General features: G+C 36.3%; 3 protein-coding genes across 4 annotated transcripts in view; 1 reads left to right on the top strand and 2 right to left on the bottom strand.

The window, feature by feature from the left end:
- Window positions 1–3,291, bottom strand: part of LOC128020197 (polypeptide N-acetylgalactosaminyltransferase 13-like) — a 109,681-nt gene extending 106,390 nt beyond the window's left edge. The window contains exon 1 of one of the 2 annotated variants that reach the window (XM_052606907.1): window positions 2,863–3,291. The gene's annotated coding sequence lies outside the window, so the exon portion shown is untranslated. The remainder of the gene's footprint in view (window positions 1–2,862) is intronic. The other variant, XM_052606906.1, reaches the window with a different exon arrangement.
- The window catches only part of LOC128020216 (uncharacterized), a 426,958-nt gene that overhangs the window by 381,142 nt on the left and 23,955 nt on the right, over window positions 1–21,861 (bottom strand). The window lies entirely within an intron of this gene.
- Window positions 5,728–6,968, top strand: LOC128020220 (protein reprimo A-like). Its single transcript, XM_052607000.1, has one exon. It carries the CDS (start codon window positions 5,904–5,906, stop codon window positions 6,213–6,215), a length of 312 nt encoding a protein of 103 aa, XP_052462960.1. The 5' UTR covers window positions 5,728–5,903; the 3' UTR covers window positions 6,216–6,968.

The following is a 21,861-nucleotide window of genomic DNA, read 5'->3' as shown; positions in this document are numbered from 1 at the left end:
GCCGTAATTATTTGACAGACTTTACTAGTAACAAAGTGACTAGTTTAGCTATGCATTATTTTAAGTCATTGTCTCAATGGCATATAAGCAGAACTCACACAGAACAAGTAGCCTTAATTATGCAATTGAATAAATGTACACATGCAAATATAAGACAGTGAGATCATCATGCAGGGATGTGATCAGATGACACACACCTATTAAGATTCACACATTTACATTTAGTCATTTAGAAGATGCTTTTATCCGAACTGTCAAAAGAGGAGAATGGAAGCACTCAAAATCAACAAGAGAGGAATGAAATGCAAGTGATATAAAAAGTCTAATTTAGCTTAATGCAGTACATGTAGTATATATATATATATATATATATATATATATATATATATATATATATATATATATATATATATATATATTAGGGGTGTAACGATACGCGTATTCGTATTGAACCGTTCGGTACGACGCTTTCGGTTCGGTACGCGGTACGCATTATGTATACCGAACGGTTCGTTGGACTAATTAATTATATTTGAAAAAAAAAAAAAAGAGAAATATAATGATATGCGTTCAACAAGGTAGCCCAATAACCCAAACGACGTAACAGGCAACGCCCCTGACACTCCCGAAGAAGAAAAAAACACCAACTTATGTTTATGTTATGTTATGACTCAGTCAGGCGCTCGCTCACTCAGCACGCGCTGAAGGCTCGTTGCAAAATGGCCAATGCGTTTAACAGACTAGAAAAAGAAGATGACTCTCAAACATATTGTTTGAGATGCATGATTCCATCTATGAGCTGCTCGATCAGAGTGACATGAGAGCCCCTCCTTAGAACATTATTTGTAAATCCATGTTATGGTAAGTGTGCACGTGAAGTCTTTGCACACTTTCTGAAATCCACACTGTGGTAAGTTTGCACACTACACTAGTGCTCTGCATTCTTTCTAAAATCCTATATAGTGAGGGCTTCGCGCGGTTGCTTCATTGCTTTAAAAAAAAAAAAACACCAGCGTGAATACTTGAAACATGTCAACTCATTTACGCCGACATCACCTTATTGTGTCAGTATCTGGGAAAAGACGAAAAAAAGGAGAAACATGCACGCAACAAACTATGCCTGCAGCATTTAGACACCAGTATTATAGCTTACAGGGAATCCAAAGTGCACCCAAACACCAGACCTGTTGGTTATTTTAGGATCTTATATTTCTGGTCTGTTAAATGCATTAGACATTTTGCAATGAGCCTTCAGCGCGTGCTGAGTGAGCGAGCGCCTTAGGGTCCGTTCACATATCGCTCCTAAAAACGCGTGGAAAACGCTAAGCACGTCTTTCTCCTCCTTTCCAAAGCGCTTGGGCAGAAGCGCTCATGAGGCGTCTGTCTTTGCTAAGCAACAATGACGTGCTCTCTCCATGAGACGCGGAAATTTCAGCAAAGGATAAATGGATTTGCAGCTCTAAAAATCGCTTGCAGTAGCTCTGCTACTAAATTTATTTCAAAATTGCAATCCATATACAACTATGATCAGCTGTTCCTTCATCTTGGCTGAGTTTTCAACGTTGTTACGGGAAAGGATGAAGCTGATTGGTTGGTTCTTGTCACATGACCCGCGGTGCGCTTGCGGCATTCTGAAAAGTTGAGATGTTTTTGCATTTTGCTGTATCTAAAACGTACCGAACCGAACCGAACCGAACCGTGACATCAGTGTATCGTATCGAACCGAACCGTGAATTTTGTGAACCGTTACACCCCTAATATATATATATATATATATATATATATATATATATATATATATATATATATATATATATATGATTACATAAAAGAATAGAGCAAGCTAGTGTGAAGTCAAGTCACCTTTATGTACATAGCATTTTTAACAATACAAATTGTTTCAAAGCAACTGTACATTAATTAGGAAAATAGTGTGTCAATAATGCAAAAATAAGTGTTAGAGGCTTTTCTTGCTTTTGTTAATTGAATAAATGTAATGCAATATATATAATAAATAAAAAGAAAACAGATAGAATAGAAAATTAATAGAGCAAGCTGTTGTTAGAGGCCTTTTTTGCTTTCTTCTTTTTTTGTTAATTGTATAATAAATATAAAAAAATAGATAGAATAGTAAAAGATTAGAGCTAAGTCAAGCTATAGTATTTTTTATTTTTTTTTAAGAATATAATTAGAATAGAGAGTGATAGGGTTAGAGGCTCAAATCAAGATGGCATAGAAACACAACACTGATGAGATCAGGTGCCTATAAGGAAACATCTGAAAATTATTTGATTATTTTTTTCTCTGAATAAATGATAGCTAGGAAAGTTATAAAAATTATATGTTTCTGAACAAACATTCAAAAAAATAAATACATGAATAACTAAATAAATAAAAATCTATCTAATTTACAAAAAGTCCACACTTAACAAAGCAACAAAAAATACTGTTGCTAGTTGCTTTGTTAAACATCAATGTTCACAATGTTCGAAAAGGTTTTCATTTTCGTTTAACTACGAACGGCAACTTTTGTCTAACATCCAATTATCCTGAATTAACGTCTATTTTTAGAATAGCGACAGCATTGTATTTGTCACGTGCTAAATATCAACTCTCATCACTTCTCAGTCACAAAAATTCGAAATTGGTTAAAATTTCAATTCTGCTATTGTGATAAATGCGGATTTGTAAATTGAACAAGCTCCAAAAGCGCAAATTTAAATGTTAAGCCGTAATTAATGAATGAATGAAAACCTGCATTAGTTGTTTATTTTTTTAAGCTTGTCTTTAGTTTCTGGTCGTGCAGGACAGATGCGCTCATTGCTTAAGGAAGTGTTTAACATGTAAGGCAATGACACTTACTTACTGAATGAAGGCTGAGTGACACCTTGAGCCCCTGATGACCAGCCAAAAACGTGTTGCGTTTTTTTCCTCTTATTATACCATTTCATGCATATCTCTTGTTATGGATGTGAACACCGAACAACGGCATAGTACCGTTTTAAAAAAATAAATGAATAAACAAATAGAAATAATAGGCCGGATTTATTTAGCCCAAAAAATCTCGAGCTGTCCCTTTCAGCATTTTCTCTGTGATAAAAGATGCTGCATGCATTCAGCTCACTGCATCACTCAGCAGATGTCATCCCCGGAGTCAGACGCGAAAGCTTGAGCCAGGTCTCGGGTTATGTCTTCATCTGAATAAACATTTGTCTGCTCTCACGAAGGGTCTCATGTGATGTCGGTATCGTTCCGTTGGGGCTATTTGGGATGTAGGATGACTGGAGACAAGAGGCGTGTCCATCTGAAGACACCAATGCGCAAGTGTGCTGAGGACATCTGGTACATGTAGGCTATTTCTTATGGCAGCTCACTCGCTGAGGAAAAGACAATGAATGCAGTTCTAATGCATGTCGTTATTATTGCCAATCATTAATAATAATAATAATAATAATAATAATAATAATAATAATAATAATAATAATAATAATAAGGCATTAAGATTTCGAATAATTAGTTATAATAGTTATATTTTTCTGCTACAAAATTAATGGTGTCCTTCATCGATTATATATATATATATATATATATATATATATATATATATATATATATATATATATATATATATATATATGGGTGCTCTTTGTATTCAATTAGAACTTCCCATGTATTATTTACAAAACTAATTCGTATGATACATATTAAATTATTGCATCACTCTTTCACATCCTTTTTTTGGTTGAGGGCATGCTAAATGTTTTAACAATACATTTTAATCAAATATCGTTTATATTTTAGCCTACTAATTATGAAAGTAATTGCACAAATAACTGGTAAAACATAATTGATAATTGTAATTCGCCATATATGGTGTGTTTTTGTTGTTCATAGTAAAATTTAGAGGTACAGCAGCGACACCTGCTGTATGCAAGATAAATTAAACGTTACTATATAAAAAATAACCAACTTCACCTATTCTGGCTGTTCAGCATTTTCCATTTTCTATAGTGTTTTGGTCGGAAACTGATAAAGTATATATATATATATATATATATATATATATATATATATATATATATATATATATATATATATATATATATATATATATATATATATATATATATATATATATATATATATATATAGTGTCTTGTGTAAATTTGTTTTGAAAAAAACATCTGAAAGACGATAAAAAAAAGAAGAAAAAAAAATGATTCCTATTGATTTATTGTTTGTTAGGAAAAGACAATATTTGTCCGAGATACAACTATTTGAAAATCTTGAATTTGAGGGTGCAAAAAAAAAACAAATCTTAATACTGAGAAAATCACATTTGAAGTTGTCCAAATTAAGTTCTTAGCAGTGCATATTACTAATCAAAAATGAAGTTATATTTATGGTAGGAAATTTACCAAATAACTTCATGGAACATGATCTTTACTTAATATCATAATGATTTTTGGCATAAAAGAAAAATCTATTGTTTTGACACATACAAATGTATTTTTGGCTGTTACTACAAATAAACCCCAGCGACTTCATATTTCATATTTTAATTCATACGTTTTCTTCCCTTTATAGCTTTTGATTTCTCCTCCCATGCCAGTTTATGGTCCAATTGTGTACAAAGTATTTTTGCACTTTTATATATTTGGACAATGGTAATGCAGAAATTATAAAATATGGACCATATGGACCAAATTTAAGAGGTAATTTGTTCAAATATATATATATATATATAAATTACTGCGTCCATTGTGTGATTATTTTGCTATCTGATTACACTGTTTAACTCCTGACCACACTCTGTCTACCTGAAGTATTTGCCTGATGAATACATAAATACAGTAATGCCCTGTTGGCACTTCTTTAAAATCACCCTGTTTAATTTATGAAGACTGGCCAGCAGATTGAGACCGTGTCATGTTAGTGGTGTCCTGATATTAGAGAGGAAAAGAAGAGAAGAACTCATAGGTTTGACAACAATAATTTAAAATATAAAAAATGGCACTGCTTAGTCCTAGAGTAGAAGGGCATACATTTTGTAAGCATATTTCATAAATTAATTGTATTCTGAATCATAGTATACATTTTTTTAATGTGATATTTGAAAAAGAACTCTGATCAAAATTAGAGAATTATATACCATAATTGATGATAATAATAATAATAATAATAATAATAATAATAATAATAATTATTATTATTATTATTATTATTATTATTATTATTATTATTATTATTATTATTATCAATTAAAAGTGTACTTCATGAAACGTTTTAACCTTTAAAAAAATGTTTAGTTTCAAATCACTGTTTAGGTGTGAAATTTGCAGCCTGATTTCAGGTAAGCACATTAACAGCATCTAATATGTATTTTTTTTAATGATCTTGGCTCAGTTCGTTGGCTGATGGCAGAAGATGTATGACCTGAGTTCATGACAGGGAGCTCTTGGGCCAAAGCGGGTTAAGAAGTGACAGAAACTACTTTTGCTGAAGCCGCTAGAGCTGCTGTGTCAGGGCTATAATCATAACCACAAGCATCTTGAATGCAAAGATCACATACATAGCTAGTAGTTATTATTCATTGGTGGACTGTAATACTAGAAGTTTTGCTATAGGTGGCGCCATAAGGCATGAACTTGTGAGTGAGGGGAATAGTAGTCGCCTCCCTTTTAAACCGAGCAGGTGTGATGATGAGCAGAAGAGCTCTGTGTAGTTACAGTGAATCAGAGCAGAAGCGCGTCATGGGACGCCAGTGCGCTAAAACAGAGACGCTGGATCGCTGCGACTCACTTTTTACGCAATTTTTTCATGTGTTCAGACTTCCAGTTCGGATCTGCCTGAATCTTTTGACTTTTCAAAGTATTCTTTAGACGGTCTTCTGAACAGCAGACATGAATGCTACATTTAACCAAATGGACAGCGGAATCTTTTCCAACCGGACTGAGGAGATCCTCCTGTGCTGTAACTTGTCGTCGGTGGTGACGGATAACGGCTTCACGGCGACCGCCCCGGATGAGAGGAGTCTCTTCATCATGAGAATAGTTCAGATAGCGGTGATGTGCGTCCTCTCCCTCACCGTAGTCTTCGGGATCTTTTTCCTTGGCTGTAACTTGCTGATCAAGTCAGAAGGGATGATCAACTTTTTGGTAACAGACCGGAGACCTTCCAAAGAGGTAGAGGCGGTCATCGTGGGCGCGTACTAGAGACATGATGAGGATTATTCCTGCCATCAAATGAAGTTTGTGTGCCTCCTGATGGACATGTTTTTCGATGACCTCTTTACAAACAAGACACAGTATTCCTATTTGGCCCGCTGAAAACTTTTATTTGGGAAATCAACGGAATGCGTTCTCACATTCTGTGTGCGCACACGATCAAACGCTTCTTTCATGAGACGAACCACCCAGATTTAAAATCAGATAAAGACATGGAGTCTTACATTTGTCATTGAAAATATTTATATGTGCAAACACTGGAGTTGTTGCACATATTGACTGTTTTGTAATGGTTACGGATGTCCTGTCTGTAAAGCACAATGTAAGCATTAATTAGTTGTTGTTTAGCGAGGTCAAAGCGTAATGTTTAATAAAATGTTTCATATTTATATGAATTATTATTATTATTTTCTCTTTTATTTGTTTTTATTATTGGATGCACTCCTTTTCAGGGGCATTTTGTGGAGATGTATTTACACTGTAAGATAAAATTTAGCTTGAATGTACTGGAAAATTAATGTCATTTTAAGGGTCAGAACAAGTGTAACTTTAAGGTAAAACATCACATATTCACCTTGATTTAAAACAAGTGTCATTGAATATAGTTTGCTAATGTGTTACAGTACATTTGAATTTTATTCTGACATCCAGGCTAATGCATGTTGACATGAATTTAATGTCTCACATATCAAGTATTGCTGCGGCAAAGGGGACTTTTTCAAATAAAGCCTGTATAAAATGTGTATTGTCACTATTATTTAACTATAACATCATGCTGACTGATATAACAGAAATTGGTGCTGAACATAGGTGATCATTTATTTCAAGTTTGTGGATTGTTTGTTTGAATGCACAATTAAGCAGTGCAGTAGTGCATTTTATGAGCAGGTAAAATGGGCTTTCTGTTGCTCCGGTTTGGATAATTAAATGGAATTCATTAGTGGTTTGAGTCCAAAGGTAAACTAAATAAATTAAGTTAACTCTTGCCTAATCAAACAGAAACACAGCCCATCCTGTTTCAGTTTATCTATCAATAATGATGATGTTTCTGTTTTAATGTGTAAGCATAGACCTGTAATTTGTCATTATGTTAATATCACCAAATTAGACCAAATTAGTATGCACAAATGGGTAAATATCTTCTAAATGTGTTCACCAGGGCTGACATTGGGCTGTTGATGAAAAAGCCCTGCCACTTTTAAGACACATATATTTATAAGAGTCTGTGAGAGGTGAGAGCTTGTTAACTTCACAATGAATAATTCTGCAGCAGCCCCGCATCAGTACTGAGCCAGGCACTATGCATTGACATCAACTTTAACAGAGAGAACCGGCCTGTTTGTACATCATGATTTTGCACTTCCCGTGAGAGATATGTAAATTTTCAGATTGTCAATTTGTCTAGTGTCAGAATTTTTGTTCACAATAAATGCTTGTCAGCACATTGTCAGTATAACATTTTAAAGACAATAAAATTATGAAATTACATAAATATATACATAATACACATATACATATACATATATACACAAGTCCTATTTAAGAGGGTCAAGAATCACTGCTCAATTTAACTAATATGATATTAAATTTAATATAAAGTTAAAATACGTTTAAATAGCATGCAATTAAGTGTCCGAAAAAATTAACTTCCTTTTGTACTTAAGTACATTATGTTCTTTAAAAGTATGTTAATAAGTACTGTTTTTAAAGTATGCTAAAATGTACTTTTTATATAGACATATAAACTTTCTCTTGAAAAGAAGTTGCTCTGTCAGAGTTTTAATTAAACACTGACTTTCTGGCTGAGTGAATTGGCCTTAAATTAGAGTATTGTCTTCATCATGTCATGTCTGCTCCAGACATTAGTCTGATGGCAGAGTGGCAATCGAAAGGATGGGGCGGCACTGACATGAGTCGATCGTTTCATGATTATTCTGCATGACTACATCTAAACACAATTTCTTAAATATACAGTGAATCATTGTGTGTTGTGCTGGATATTTTTTATCTAGACACTGGTGTCACAGAGAAACATGTAGACCTCAATGGTGTCTAATACAAAAACGGGTGCACAGTAAGTCTCCTTTTTTTTTTCAGAGGTGAGTGATGATTACATGCCGGTGCCCTGAGCTCCAGTTCATCCATCAGCTGATTGGCAGAAAAGCTCAGAGGCTCAGCGGGTCTCATCAGTGATCGTGATGTTGATTGACAGCTCTAGACGCCACTGTGACAGAGCCATCATCTGGTCCTGTGTTCTTCATGTACCTTTGAGAAAGAGAATTGTCACAAGTAATACTGTAAGATTGCTAGGAAGAGTTGGAGTTTGATTTCATAAGTTTTAAAGAAAGCAATCTGATCTCCTACTGTAGTCGGTGTTAAAGGGATAGTTCACCTAAAAGTGAATATGTTGTTGTTGTTGTTTCTTATGTAGAACATTAAAACAATTTTTTTTAGCTTAAATCAAGGTCTTTTGTGATTCATTAAAATGCAAGTCAACAGCCACAGTCATTTTGAGATTCAAATTAAGGCTTATTAGGCAACACAGAATTAATACTGGGGACTCCTGGTGATATATTTAGGTCTTATGAAGCGAAATGATCAGTCTGTGCAAGAAACTGAACATTGAAGTGAGGCCTCTTTTGTGCAATGGAAATTATGCTAAATGTTCTTCATGGAACCACTGATGCCAAAAAAGGTAACATTTTAAAGAGACTTATTGTGTTATTACACTGTATCAAGGACACAGTGTGACATTCAAATATATTTGGTTTATTATTGATTTCTTAATATCTCTTGTTTTCATTCTGTCTGATGTACAATACCACAACACACGTTTATCCTAGGTACAATCGAATCTCTATTTAACACCTGAGTTTGTTCGTCTTTTGCCTTTACATATCCATCTTGTAGTATCTCTGCTGGCATCTGCCTGATGTATCTATAACTTGTATGGCAAATTAATCTGTGGCAAAATGCCATAAAGTTTGACTGGATATTATATTTATTTTGACATGTTTTTCCTTAAATCTGCCATTATTTTTTTAAGTGAAGATCATTTTCCAAGATAAATATGGAAAAGTATATGTGAAAAGACAAAAGTAAAACAACAACATTTTTCTCTGTTGTTCCTCAGTTCCAGCATTCACATTACTGCTAAGAACAGTTTGTCTGAATTCACAGTTTGACGTCCACTTATTTCATAGAATGATTTCAGTTGAGCTGATGTTCTTTTGATTAATTGTGCAGAAAGTGACTGGTGGGGTGATATTGATCTTAAAATCTATTTAGACAGAGAATCAAGCTCAGTCCCACTGTTCCTGACAGTACTGGATCTAAACTGACTGGGATTATAAATCAGGCCTTACTTTGCTCATGGTTCATCCCAAGTTTTCTCCATGGTTTCTAGCAGATAGCCTATTTAGGGATGTCTTTTGAGTTAAAAGGGACAAATGCTGCACACTATTTACACCAGAGTTAAACAATTAAAATGTTTAGTATGTTTACTCACTGTTGTAATTTAATTTTTAACTTGTTTATCACTGAGAATGCTCTACTTAGATAATGTCCTCTTATCATCTGATTGTGGTTGTATCTCTCTATTAGTGCTATTGGATCTTAGTGCTGTGTTTGACACTATTGACAACACCATTCTCTTGACAAGAAAACTTTGCTGGCATTAATGCAAGTGCATTTAGCATGATTCAAATCGTACTCATCTCACCGCCATCAATTCATTGCAGTAAATGAAGATGTATCATATCGATCACAAGTGCAGTATGGAGTACCTCAAGGTTCAGTATTAGGGCCGTTACTTTTCATGCTTTACATGTTACCCTTGGGAGATATCATCAGGAAGCACACTGTTAGCTTTCACTGTTATGCTGATGATACTCAGCTCTATATTTCTTCGAGACCCGGAGAAACATACCAATTTTAAAAATGAACTGAATGCATAGTCGATATAAAAACCTGGATGAGGAGTAATTTCTTACTGCTAAATTCTGAAAAAAAACAAAAAAAAAAACAGAGGTGTTAATTATAGGACATAAAAACTCTGCATGTATAACCTAGAATGTGTCTAAGACTTGATGGCTGCTCTGTCAATTCTTTGTCATCAGTTAGGAAGCAAGTTGTGCTATTTGAAAGCAACACAGTATTTCCTTTAAAAGCTACATTTCTAGCATTTGTTAAACTGCATTTTTCCATATCAAAAATATATCTAAATTATAACTTATGCTCACAATGTCAAATGCAGAAATGTTAAATCATGCGTTCTTGACCTCAAGGTTAGATTATTGTAATGCTTTATTGGCTGGTTGTTCTGCATGCTTAATAAACACACTCTAGCTAGTCCAAAATGCAGCAGCTTGAGTTCTTAATAGAACCAGGAATTATGACCATATTAGCCTGGTTCTGTCAACACCACACCGGCTCCCTATCAAATATTGTATAGATTTTAAAATATTGCTCATTAAGTCAAGTCACCTTTACTTATATAGCGTTTTTTTTTGGGGGGGGGGGGGGGGTCATTTTTTATTTATTTTGCAAAGAGAGGGTCATATACAATTGTATACAATTTCTTCTCCAAAAAATATACCATACAAAATTGACCCTCTAAACCCCTCCAATCACCCACCCCACCCAGCCCCCCAGCGGTCCCCAAGTCCAGGTCACCTTAACAATAAAAATGCAATCAAAAAACAAATTGCCTACAAAATTTGAAGAAGAGAAAATAAATAAATAAAATAAATAAATAAAATGCAATATAAATAATAGATACTCCAAAATTAAAAAAAAAAAACTTTACAAATAAAATATGAAATAAATAAATAAATACATACAAAATATAGAGGCAATCTACAATATGATAACCTTAGGCTAAACAAAGTACCACACACATCATGTTAAACATTCAAAATATATCCCACGTTAATTTCTACTAAACTTGAAGTTTTTCTGTTAAATCCTTTGCAACTACTTTCCATGCCTCAATGGTTGAGGCTCTAGCCTTATTTATTCTGGCTGTTGAGAGTTCTAACATTACTATTTCATGAAACTGAAGTTGCCAGTGTCGCACAGATAAAGTATGAGGAGGGAGCCATCTTTGTGCAATTATCTTTTTGGCCGATGTTAGTCCTGCCAACCAGATCTTTCTTTGTAGTTCAGTGAAACCTAAACTGGAATCATCATTTAGAAGAAGCACTACTGGTTGCACTGGTAAGGGAACTAAGGGACTCCGTATGCTCTGAGTGCCGAACGCAATTGCAAGAATAAAAAGAAGGATGATGCAGGTACGTTAAATGATACAGCTATATTTTGAAAACTAAGCATACCATTATCATCCCATATGTAAGCAAGAGTCCTTATTCCTTGCTTCGACCACTGTTCTGATGTGAATGGTTCAGAATCACATTTAATATTCCTATTGCGCCACAAAGGAGTCTGCAGATGCCATTTGTTATCATAGCTTAATAATTTCTCCACTGTTTTAAAAGTGTTAATTGTGTTCGTTATGATGGGGCCAAATGATTGTTTGCAGTACTTTAAAGAGAGTCCAGAAAAAAGTACATCTTCAAGTCTAATTGGTTTGACAATTGCTTCTTCTATTTCTCTACAGGGTGTGGGAATCATAGTGTTAAACCATTTTTTGGCTGCACGCAGTTGGAAGGCTTTATGATATAACTCAAAATTAGGCAAAGAGAGACCTCCCTCCATTTTAGTACGTTGTAATGTAGCCAATTTTAACTTTGGTTGTTTGCCATTCCAAAAAAAAGTACGAATTAAGGAGTCCAGTTTTTTCCACCATTTTGATGAAGGTGGCAATGGAATCATGGCACTAAGAAAGTTAACCCTAGGTAAAATATTCATCTTCACAGTTGAGACTCTGGATTGCAGTGATGCAGGAAGTGTTCTCCATCTGTCAATATCTGTTTTAAGCTTTTGAAAAACTTTGTCGTAATTTATATGTACAATTTCTTTTAAATCAGACTGAATAAGAATCCCTAGATAAGTTATCTGATTTGTGATTGGGATATCTGTTGTTATCTGCATACTCTGAGCTTTTTTGTTTAATGGTAAAAGAGATGATTTGGACCAATTGATCCTATATCCAGAAAATTTCCCAAAACAGTTAAATATTTCCAGTATGTTTAGGATTGTGCCAAAATCTGAAAAATACAATAAAATGTCATCTGCATAGAGAGATATGGCATGCTGGGTACCCTTAATTGAGATGAAACAAATTTGGTCTTGTCTTATTTTTTGAGCTAAAGGCTCCAGGGATAATGCAAATAACGTTGGAGATAGGGGGCATCCTTGCCTTGTTCCTCTTAAGATATCAAATGGTTGGGAGTGTAGGCCATTTGTTGCTATGCTTGCTGATGGATTGTTATAAATTATTTGTACCATATTAATAAATTTCTAGTCAAAACCAAATTTACCTAGCACCTCCCATAAGTAATCCCAATTTAATCTATCAAAAGCTTTATCCGCATCTAAGGATATACCTGCATAAGGGGACTTTTTATCTTTACTTTCATTAATTATATGTAGCAACCGACGTATATTATCTGCAGCTGAACGATGTGGAATAAAGCCAGATTGATCACTGTGAACTAATTTACCAATATATTTTTCAAGGCGTATAGCTAATACCCTAGCATATACTTTTAAATCGGAGTTTATTAAAGAGATTGGTCTAAAATTAAAACATTTAGTATGATCTTTGCCTCTTTTTTTTTTTTGGAATGAAAGAGATTAGAGCTGTATTCATTTGTTTTTCAAAATGGCCATTTTGGATTGCCATGTTTATTGCTGCATGCATAATTGGTCCTAATATATCTCAAAAATGTAAAATTATTTCTGGAGGGATCCCATCTGGCCCAGGTGATTTCCTCTTCTTTGCCGTTTTCAACGCTGCATACAGCTCCACAAGTGTTACTGTGTGTTCACACCGCCAGCGTCGAGAGCGTCAAAGTGGCCGGAAGTCATTCATTTTCAATGTGAGCCGGCGTCGAGCAGCGGCAAGGAGCGGCGCGGCGCGACTTGGCCGTTGAGAGCGTCGAGGAGAGTTGAAATCAGGGCAACTTTATGGTAATGATCTATGACGCGGTTGGGCAGCAACCAATCAGAACGTAGAAGTCCACCGCTTGAGAGGATTCCAGAGAACGCAGTCCTGTAAACTTTGGTTCCGACCACATTAGTTCCCAAGCAAAATGGCAAAATAACACCGATTTGACCAACTGCATTAAAGCTACACTTCAACCAGGAGAGTTTGAAATGTAGGTTGCACACAGATTAATGGTAAAGTTAAATAAAGACCAAGGCTAGTAAATGTCTCCTATAATGTTGAAATAAGACTACCATGAACACAAAAGCCACACCATGACTGACTGTGGTCAGTCATATAAGATCAACAAGCTTGTTTGCTTTGCGGCCCCTTTAAATACAAGATAATCATTCGAACTACGTCAGAGCGTCAGAGCGCTCACGAATCTTTCTACAGCGTTGTTGGCAGCGCGTCCAGAGCGATTTTTGACGCTCTCGACGGCGGCGGTGTGAACGCACAGTTATAGGTTGGCTCATTTGCTGAGCTTCACTTTGCGTTAATTGTGGTAGATCAAGGTCTTGTGGAAATTTATAACATTCAACCATATCTGCACTGTCCTTAGGTTGATACAGATCTTTAAAATGTTCTACAAAAGTCTTATTTATCTCTCTAGGATTGGTTACTAAACCTTTTGTAGGCGAATCAATGGTATCAATTATAGCTCTAGCTTCACTTTGTCTGAGTTGTAAAGCCAATAACTTACTGGGTCTTTGCCCCATTAAAATAATAGTTTTGTCTCTATATAATAAATTCAGCCTTTCTTCAAAGCAAATCATTTAACTTGGACCTGGAACTCTTTAAAGGGGGGGTGAAATGCTATTTCATGCATACTGAGTTTTTTTTAAAACCGTTAAAGAGTTGGATTCCCATGCTAAACATGGACAAAGTTTCAAAAATTAAGTTGTACGTTTGAAGGAGTATTTTTGTTATTTTTGTCACAAGTTTCGGAAAGTTTTTTTCGAGTATGGCTCTGTGTGACGTTAGATGGAGCGGAATTTCCTTATATGGGTCCTAAGGCACTTCTCCCGGAAGAGCGCGCGCTCCCGTATAGCAGAGCACTGAGAGGCTGGGAACAGGCATTCGCTGATCAGAGCGAGAGCGTCGCGAAAAGTCACAAAAGAAGTGTGTTTTTGGTTGCCAGGGCAAGACAACCCTGCACAGATTACCAAAAGAGAAACAGCATTAAGGGACCAGTGGATGGAGTTTATTTTTACAGAGCATCAACGGAGTTGTGCAAGTGTTTTTGTTTGTTCCCTGCATTTCGAAGATGCTTGTTTTACAAACAAGGCCCAGTTTGACGCCGGATTTGCACATCGTTTATTTCTTAAGGATAATGCAGTCCCAACGATAAAGGGTCACGATCGTGTGTTGGAACCACATGCGGTGAGTAAAACTGCTTCAAATATCTCTGTGTTGTTAACTTAGCTATCAGCGCGTAAGCACATCAAACAACATGCAATGTTGTCATCAAACTGCACTTTCCACATGTACAGGTTAAAAAAAAAAAAAAAAGACGACAAAGTGGAACTTAGTCATTTTCCAAAACCGCTAAGCAAATATATACAGTTTCAGTACATACCACATAGAGACGCCTTTGCTGACGCTGCTCTTGTTAAATTTCAGCCTCTGGATCTGTGTCACAGCTTCCAAACGTTCTCAATGCAAAAGCCTACTGGCGCTCGTGATTCTTTAGCACCGCCCACACATCACGCCTCTAGGCGCTCGTGTTTTTCCGGGAAAAATCGGTACAGACTATCTTTCTCTTATGAATATAATAAAACTAAAGACTTTTTGGAGTTATGAAGGATGCAGTACTACTCTATAGGTACTCAAGATTAACAGGATATTGAGTGAAAACGAGCCCCCCCCCCCCCCCCCCTTATGCACTTTCAACTGATTTTGAGAATTTCTTCTTCAACTCCGTTTCTTTGGAGAGGCAGATTTGTTCTAATTCTTCAATTTGTGCTTTTCTTACTTTATTTAAATGAGATGAAAAGGAGATAACAAAATCTCTGTTAAAACCTTTTGTAGCCATCCATACCATCATGTGATTATTCACACTATTAAGATTTATATTCAAAAATTATTTTCGAAAATCCATTAAAAGTCTTGTAGAAGAGTTTTATTAAATTGCCATCTTGGAGATCTATCATGTGAGCAATAACTAAATTTTGTCAGCAGTGGATTGTGGTCAGATATTACTGCAGGTAGGATTGTAACGCCCTCAAAACACATCCTGAATTCACGAGAACATAGAATATAATCTATTCTAGAATATGTCTGATGCCTCGCAGAAAAAAAAAGTATAATCTCTAATCGATGGATTCTGAACACGCCATACATCTATGAGGTTAAAGGTTCCCAGAAAAGACTTAAAATTTGTTGATGTTATCTCTTGTGATTTAGTAAATATAGTGGTGGATTTATCAAGCATCAAATCTGCAAGTGCATTCATGTCTCCTCCAATAATGAGTGCATAATCATTTAAAATCAGCAACTGATTCGTTGACCACTGAAAAAAATTTACATCAAAAACTGCTGGTGCATAGACAGAGACAAAAGCTATTTTCTTTCCTTGAATATTTGTGCAGAAATAGCTCAATCTACCAGATTTATCATTACTACATTTTTTAATCGCAAGGGGCAAATTCCGTTTAATGAGTATAAGAGATCCTTTTGTTTTTGTGCCATCACTGGATGAGGCGACAACTTTATAAAATTTATTTTGCATACGAGGAACGTCAGTTGATTTTAAATGAGATTCTTGTACTAAAGCCACATCTACACAGTGTCTACGCAAACTATCCAGAAACTTTGTTCTCTTTATGGCACTATTTAAGCCTCTAATGTTGACAGATAAAACAGAGATATTAACCATTATCAAATAGACTGTAAACTTGAACTGTATTGAAGGTCAAATAATGAACTGTTTTAAACATGACTTCTTTGATTGCACATTCCGTTACCAACATAAATAAATAAATATATGGCTGGACGAAACTCCCCCCTCCCACCCTCCCCTGACCACTGGTAATTCCCCCGACCACTGGTAATTCCCCCGTTTGTGAATCGGATCTGTGACGATATCATACGTTCCACTGATCTGAGGCTCAACCGCTCCCTCCCATGTGTAAACAAACAAACTCTTATGTTAAACACTTCAAAACTCTAATGTACATCTGGAACCAAAAAAGTAACCTTAACGTTAAAACCTGAACGCCATATTTAGAAACAATAGGCTAATAACCTTAAAGACGTAACAATATTTGAAACTTGTCAGGTTCATCCATAGTAACAAAATGTCCTAACAAAACACAGTTCCTTGAACAGCCCTACCAGTAATGATGGCAGGTTAATTATCGTTTCAATTCTTGTCCATCTCGTATGGATTGACATCGGCGAAAGTCAGCTGTTTCTCACCATTCAGAATTGGTCCCTTCTTGCTCACCTCTCTGGCCCCGTCTAAGATAGCCTGACGGTCTTCATATCTCAACACTTTAAAGATCATAGTGCGGCCTGTCTCCGTGGACCTCTGCTGTCTGTAGATGCAATGGGCTCGTTCGATCTCTATCGGCCTGTTTGAAAGCGAGGGGATCCATTTTGGAAGCATTTCCTGGAGAAAACGTATCGCATCACTTCCCTCACGGTTCGGTGAAAGACCAACAATTTGTACGTTATTATGTCTTTCTCGATCTTCCAGTTCTGCCAGTTTTACTTGAAGCTTAGATACATCCGTTTTGCATCCGACGACATCTTGTTTCAGGCCTCTCGTCTCACGCTGAACATAATCCACCTTGTCGATAAGCCCACGCACAACTGTCATCTGTGAGTGAAATTCCGCCCTTAGGGACTGCATGCACTGTGTCACATCTTTCATCGCAATATGTACCGCGTTCCGAACAACTTCTTCCAACGTATCTTGTTGTTTCGTCAGTACTAGCGTAATGGCGTCCGTCATGTCTTCGCTGCAAGTCGAAGATTTCATTCGTTTCCCGGTCAGGGTTTTCGCAGGCGAGGATGCAGCTTTATTACAATTCATCTTGTCGAAAGGTATATTTAGAATGCTCACTTTGATTACTTTGACCTTTTAATTATCAAAGAATGAGGGAGCGTACTAGGAGCTCTAAAGATCTGCAGCCATCACGTACGAGGCGTCACGGGATCTTCCCTTATATAGCGTTTTTAATAAAATAGATTGTAACAAAGCAACTGAACAGCATTTAATAGGAAAATAATGTGTCAATAAAGCAAAAAGGCAGTTCATCTTTAAATTCAACTATGTCATCATCCAGCTCAGCACAGTTTAAATAGTATCTGTGCAATCAACGAATTTGCTGCTAATTAAGTGTCCCTAACTAAGTAAGCCAGAGTCAACAGCGGCAAGGAACCAAAACTCCATCGGTGACAGAATGGAGAAAAAAAAAAACCTTGGGAGATACCAGGCTCAGTTGGGGGTCAGTTCTCATCTGTCTCTGGGGCTCATCTAGTTGTCCTGGTCTCCACTGATATTCAGGGCTGTAGAAGTCCTCTGTAGGTGCTGATCCACCATCTGGTCTGGATACGTACTGGATCCGGGTGATTGCAGTGACCCTGTGATCTGAATACACACTGGAATTGGTGGCTATGTTGACCTCGGAATAAGAGAGAAACAGACTAATATTAGCGTAGATGCCATTCTTCTAATGATTAAGCAAGTATATTGTGTGTTATGGGAAGTGTTCCCAGTTCCGGATTTTCCTAATGAATGCAGCCTAAAAATTGTAAGGATCCACCCGCCAGCCCAAATAGCAGAATCCAGCGGCCTGGTCGAAGGTTTAATGCATATTCAGTCTTTTACTTGCGCTTCTGAATTTATCAGGATTTAGTTTAAATCTTAGTCTAGCTCCATGCTCAATCTGACTCCAATTTCATGTGACCATTAAATATAGACAATGTTTCTAATTAAACACTGATCACAAAGGTTGATTATGTATCAATTTTGATATTTGATTATTCTGGACTCACTATACTTTCAATTATCCATTCACTGGCGACCTAATGTCTCTTTTAAGTCTCACACTAGCTCCACGTGGATCTTACGATCACAAACTCGCCATTCTGATGCTAGTCAGAGGATGTAGGTAGAGTAATACATGTTTTGCCTGCCGCCTACTGCTTCCTTATGACAAAAGTGTAGTTTATTTAGTCTTTTCCCATACAACTTGCTAACAGCAGTGATATAGAGAAATCAGAGGGTCTCCGATGATGTGCCTACTGCTCTAGTCATTCTCGAGCCTTCTGTTTGACCTATCCTAGACATAGATTTGCAGTAACAAAATTTAGGAGTTTAGGATAAATCAAATATAACAATTTTATTATTAGTCAGGTAGAATTGTATCATGTCAATTACATAATGAAACAATTAGAAGCCAATTTAGAAAGGATAGTGCAATTGCGAATCACATTGTAACCTCTCCTGCAAAGACACTGTAGTCATATGGGCAACGACCACGTGATCCACGCAGGAGTGAAACAAATTTAACATAGTCACACATATAACAGTTATTCTAATTTAAGACATGTGTTCTAAAATGTATAGCAAAGCACTCAGATGTTTTAGAGAATAAAAATAACTAGGCAATTTGCACGGGTAGTAACACAAACAACTATACAATGTGCTCTTTGGGCACAATGTGTTCAACACAAATACATTTTTGAGTAAATATTAATATACCCGACTTCAGAAAGATATACATAGTATGGAGCATATGAGATATACTCCACACTATGGGCTGATCTGACTACAGAATCGCCCTGTACTGTTTTGTCACTCCCCTTAAATACTCAGACCAGACCACAAAGAAATCTTCAAATCAGTTGTAAAAACATAATGGTCATTTTGGTTCAATAGGTTCCCACAGTCACATGAGGGTTAAACCTGGTTGGAGTAAAACATCCTCAAAGAACCTTAAAGGGAGACACACCTCCTTCTCAGCAGAACACAATTCTAGAAAAGTTCTTGATCTTTCTCATAATATAAATGACTATTGTGAAATTGAGACCATTTTACCAATCGCACAGAGACCTTTAAAATGATACTAAACATGAAGTGAAAAAAAAAAAAAAAACCTTTTCACAAGATATAACATGGCATATGGATATTCTTGCTTTTGGAGGAGAAGAGTGAGAGTCAGAGGCAAGGAGGGGAGAGGAGAGGGAGGAAGAAGGTCGTAAATAGGTTTTGGTTACACTCCTTGAAGATCTCTTCTCCAGATCAGTTTTATTGTTTTATTGCATGTGTAACCCCCGTCCGCCGATTAGGGGTTAACTTATAGTAAAAAAACAATGGCTCACTAGAATTTACCTAGATTACTTTCAGGATCGTATTAGACCAGATTAATACTCATCAGAAGACTCAAGAGCACACACACACACACACACACAAGGATAGGATTTAAATGTACTTATTTATATAATGGTGAGATTTGGATTTTCTTCCAGATTTCTGGCAGAATACACAAATTGTGTATGTATATATAACACTGTATAGAAAGTAACAAAAACAAACAAAATAAATGTAAATCAAAGGTGCATAAATTAACTTAAAATCTGACTTTTAACCAATTAAGGTAACTGAATTAATTTTAAATGGAACTTTACAGAAGAGATTCTTTCCCTCAAAATAAAATAAATTTGGTTCTTGACTCAAAATGTCTCTTATGAGCTTATGTCAATATTAGCTCAATTTTAACACTTGAATTAACTCAAACCAATTCTAACAACACATTTGAGAAAAAAAAAAAAAAAAAAAAAACTTAGTGTACGTGAAATCACATATACAGATTTACAACATAAACATAAAATTGCATTAACAAAAATCTGTTCAGTAACCTTTTAGAATGCACAGTTCGATAATGTCAGTCCAGATAATAACAAATGATATTTTTCTTTTCTCTCAGTTCCTTATAAAGAATGATCATGTGCTCAGAAAAAAAAAATGACATGTTTTGTAAATACTCCAAACCTTCAAGAGCCCAATGAAATAATGAGCTGGAAGCAATGAAGATGTCCAGGAATGCAAAAGGTAATTGTCTTTGGTCGTCTCAAGGGTGGCCCGCCATCTTTACACAGTGCACATTTGAAGTGTTCATAAAGCAGTCCTCGAACGGAAGAATCCAGAATCTAAATTCTAAGATAACAAAACTGGCCAGCGCACACACACACAGGACAATATTCTTAATCCACACTTAGATACATTTTTTTTTACAGCTCTGTACATATTTTTATAACAGTGTATACATTTACTCCATACAAAACTGAACATTTTTCCCTCAAAAATACACCAATACACCAATGAATCACCATATTTCGATATGTATATTAAAATAAACATTTTAACTCACCGATTCCTTTGTGTATTAATGATATTTCCTATTTTCTTTCAGGTTTTCACCGGATAACGCAACGTTCACCTAACGCTTCAGCACATAAGGGCTAAACCCGGTGGTCTCATTTCTGGTACAATTATAAGCGTGTGCAAGTGGCTTTACAAACTCCTTCCAGTAGCTTTTCTTCTTGGCTTCCAGGGTTCCAAGCATATTTAGCAGAGTTCTGCTGAATCTTTCAACAGGGTTTCCCCTTGGATGGTATGGGGTTGTTCTGACTTTCCGCACCCCAGCAATATCACACAATTCTTTGATTAGGTGTGATTCAAAATCAGGGCCTTGATCGCTTTGAAGGCGTTCGGGATAACCATAATGACATATGAACTGCTCCCACAGACACTTCGCAACAGTCTTAGCTTTCTGATTTGGAGTAGGAATAGCAAGGGCATATTTAGTAAAATGATCAGTTATTACCAACACGTCCTTTGTATTACTGTGGTCAGGCTCGAGGGTAAGAAAGTCCATGCATACCAATTGTAAGGGACGATTGGTTGAAATGTTCACGAGCGGTGCTGCCTTTTTTAGGTAGGACTTTTCTCCGTATACATCTACCACATGTTCTGATCGTATGCTCTATATCCAAAGCCATTTTGGGCCAATAGAATCGTTTCTGTACCAAATCCAAAGTACGGTCGATTCCCATGTGACCGAGGTCGTCGTGCAGATGATTAAGGACGTCAGAGTGGAATTCTTCAGGTAATACCAACTGATACATGACTTTATCAGCCACACTCCTCCTTCGATAAAGGACTCCGTCATGGAACTCCAGTCGTTCCCTCTCCCTAAGAAGGTAAGGTAACCTAGGCAAAGCACTACGGACAGTTCCTGAAGGGGATTCTCCAGTCTGAGTCTGGGTAATGACTTCTCTGATACAGGGATTGGCCAGTTGTGCTCTTTGGATTTCTGAAGGAGATATATGGGGAAGAGTAGGTAGTCCTCCACATTGGTCCTGAATACACATCAGGCACGGCAGCTGACTGCATTGTCAGATAACTTATGAAGGCCACAGGTAAGTCACGTGAATACTCACACCATTGGGTAAGACGACTGTTGCATATGGCTCTTACTACCTCACTAGTGATCTCTTGCTCTCCAGCTTCTG

The sequence above is a fragment of the Carassius gibelio genome, chromosome A9 (assembly GCF_023724105.1).
Source record: "Carassius gibelio isolate Cgi1373 ecotype wild population from Czech Republic chromosome A9, carGib1.2-hapl.c, whole genome shotgun sequence".
In the NCBI taxonomy this organism is placed as follows: domain Eukaryota; kingdom Metazoa; phylum Chordata; class Actinopteri; order Cypriniformes; family Cyprinidae; genus Carassius; species Carassius gibelio.
This window is presented reverse-complemented; position numbering and strand designations above follow the sequence as displayed.

Bases quoted from the DNA above. Each gene is read 5' to 3' on its own strand.
- LOC128020220 (XM_052607000.1), top strand. From the start codon at position 5,904: ATGAATGCTACATTTAACCAAATGGACAGCGGAATCTTTTCCAACCGG.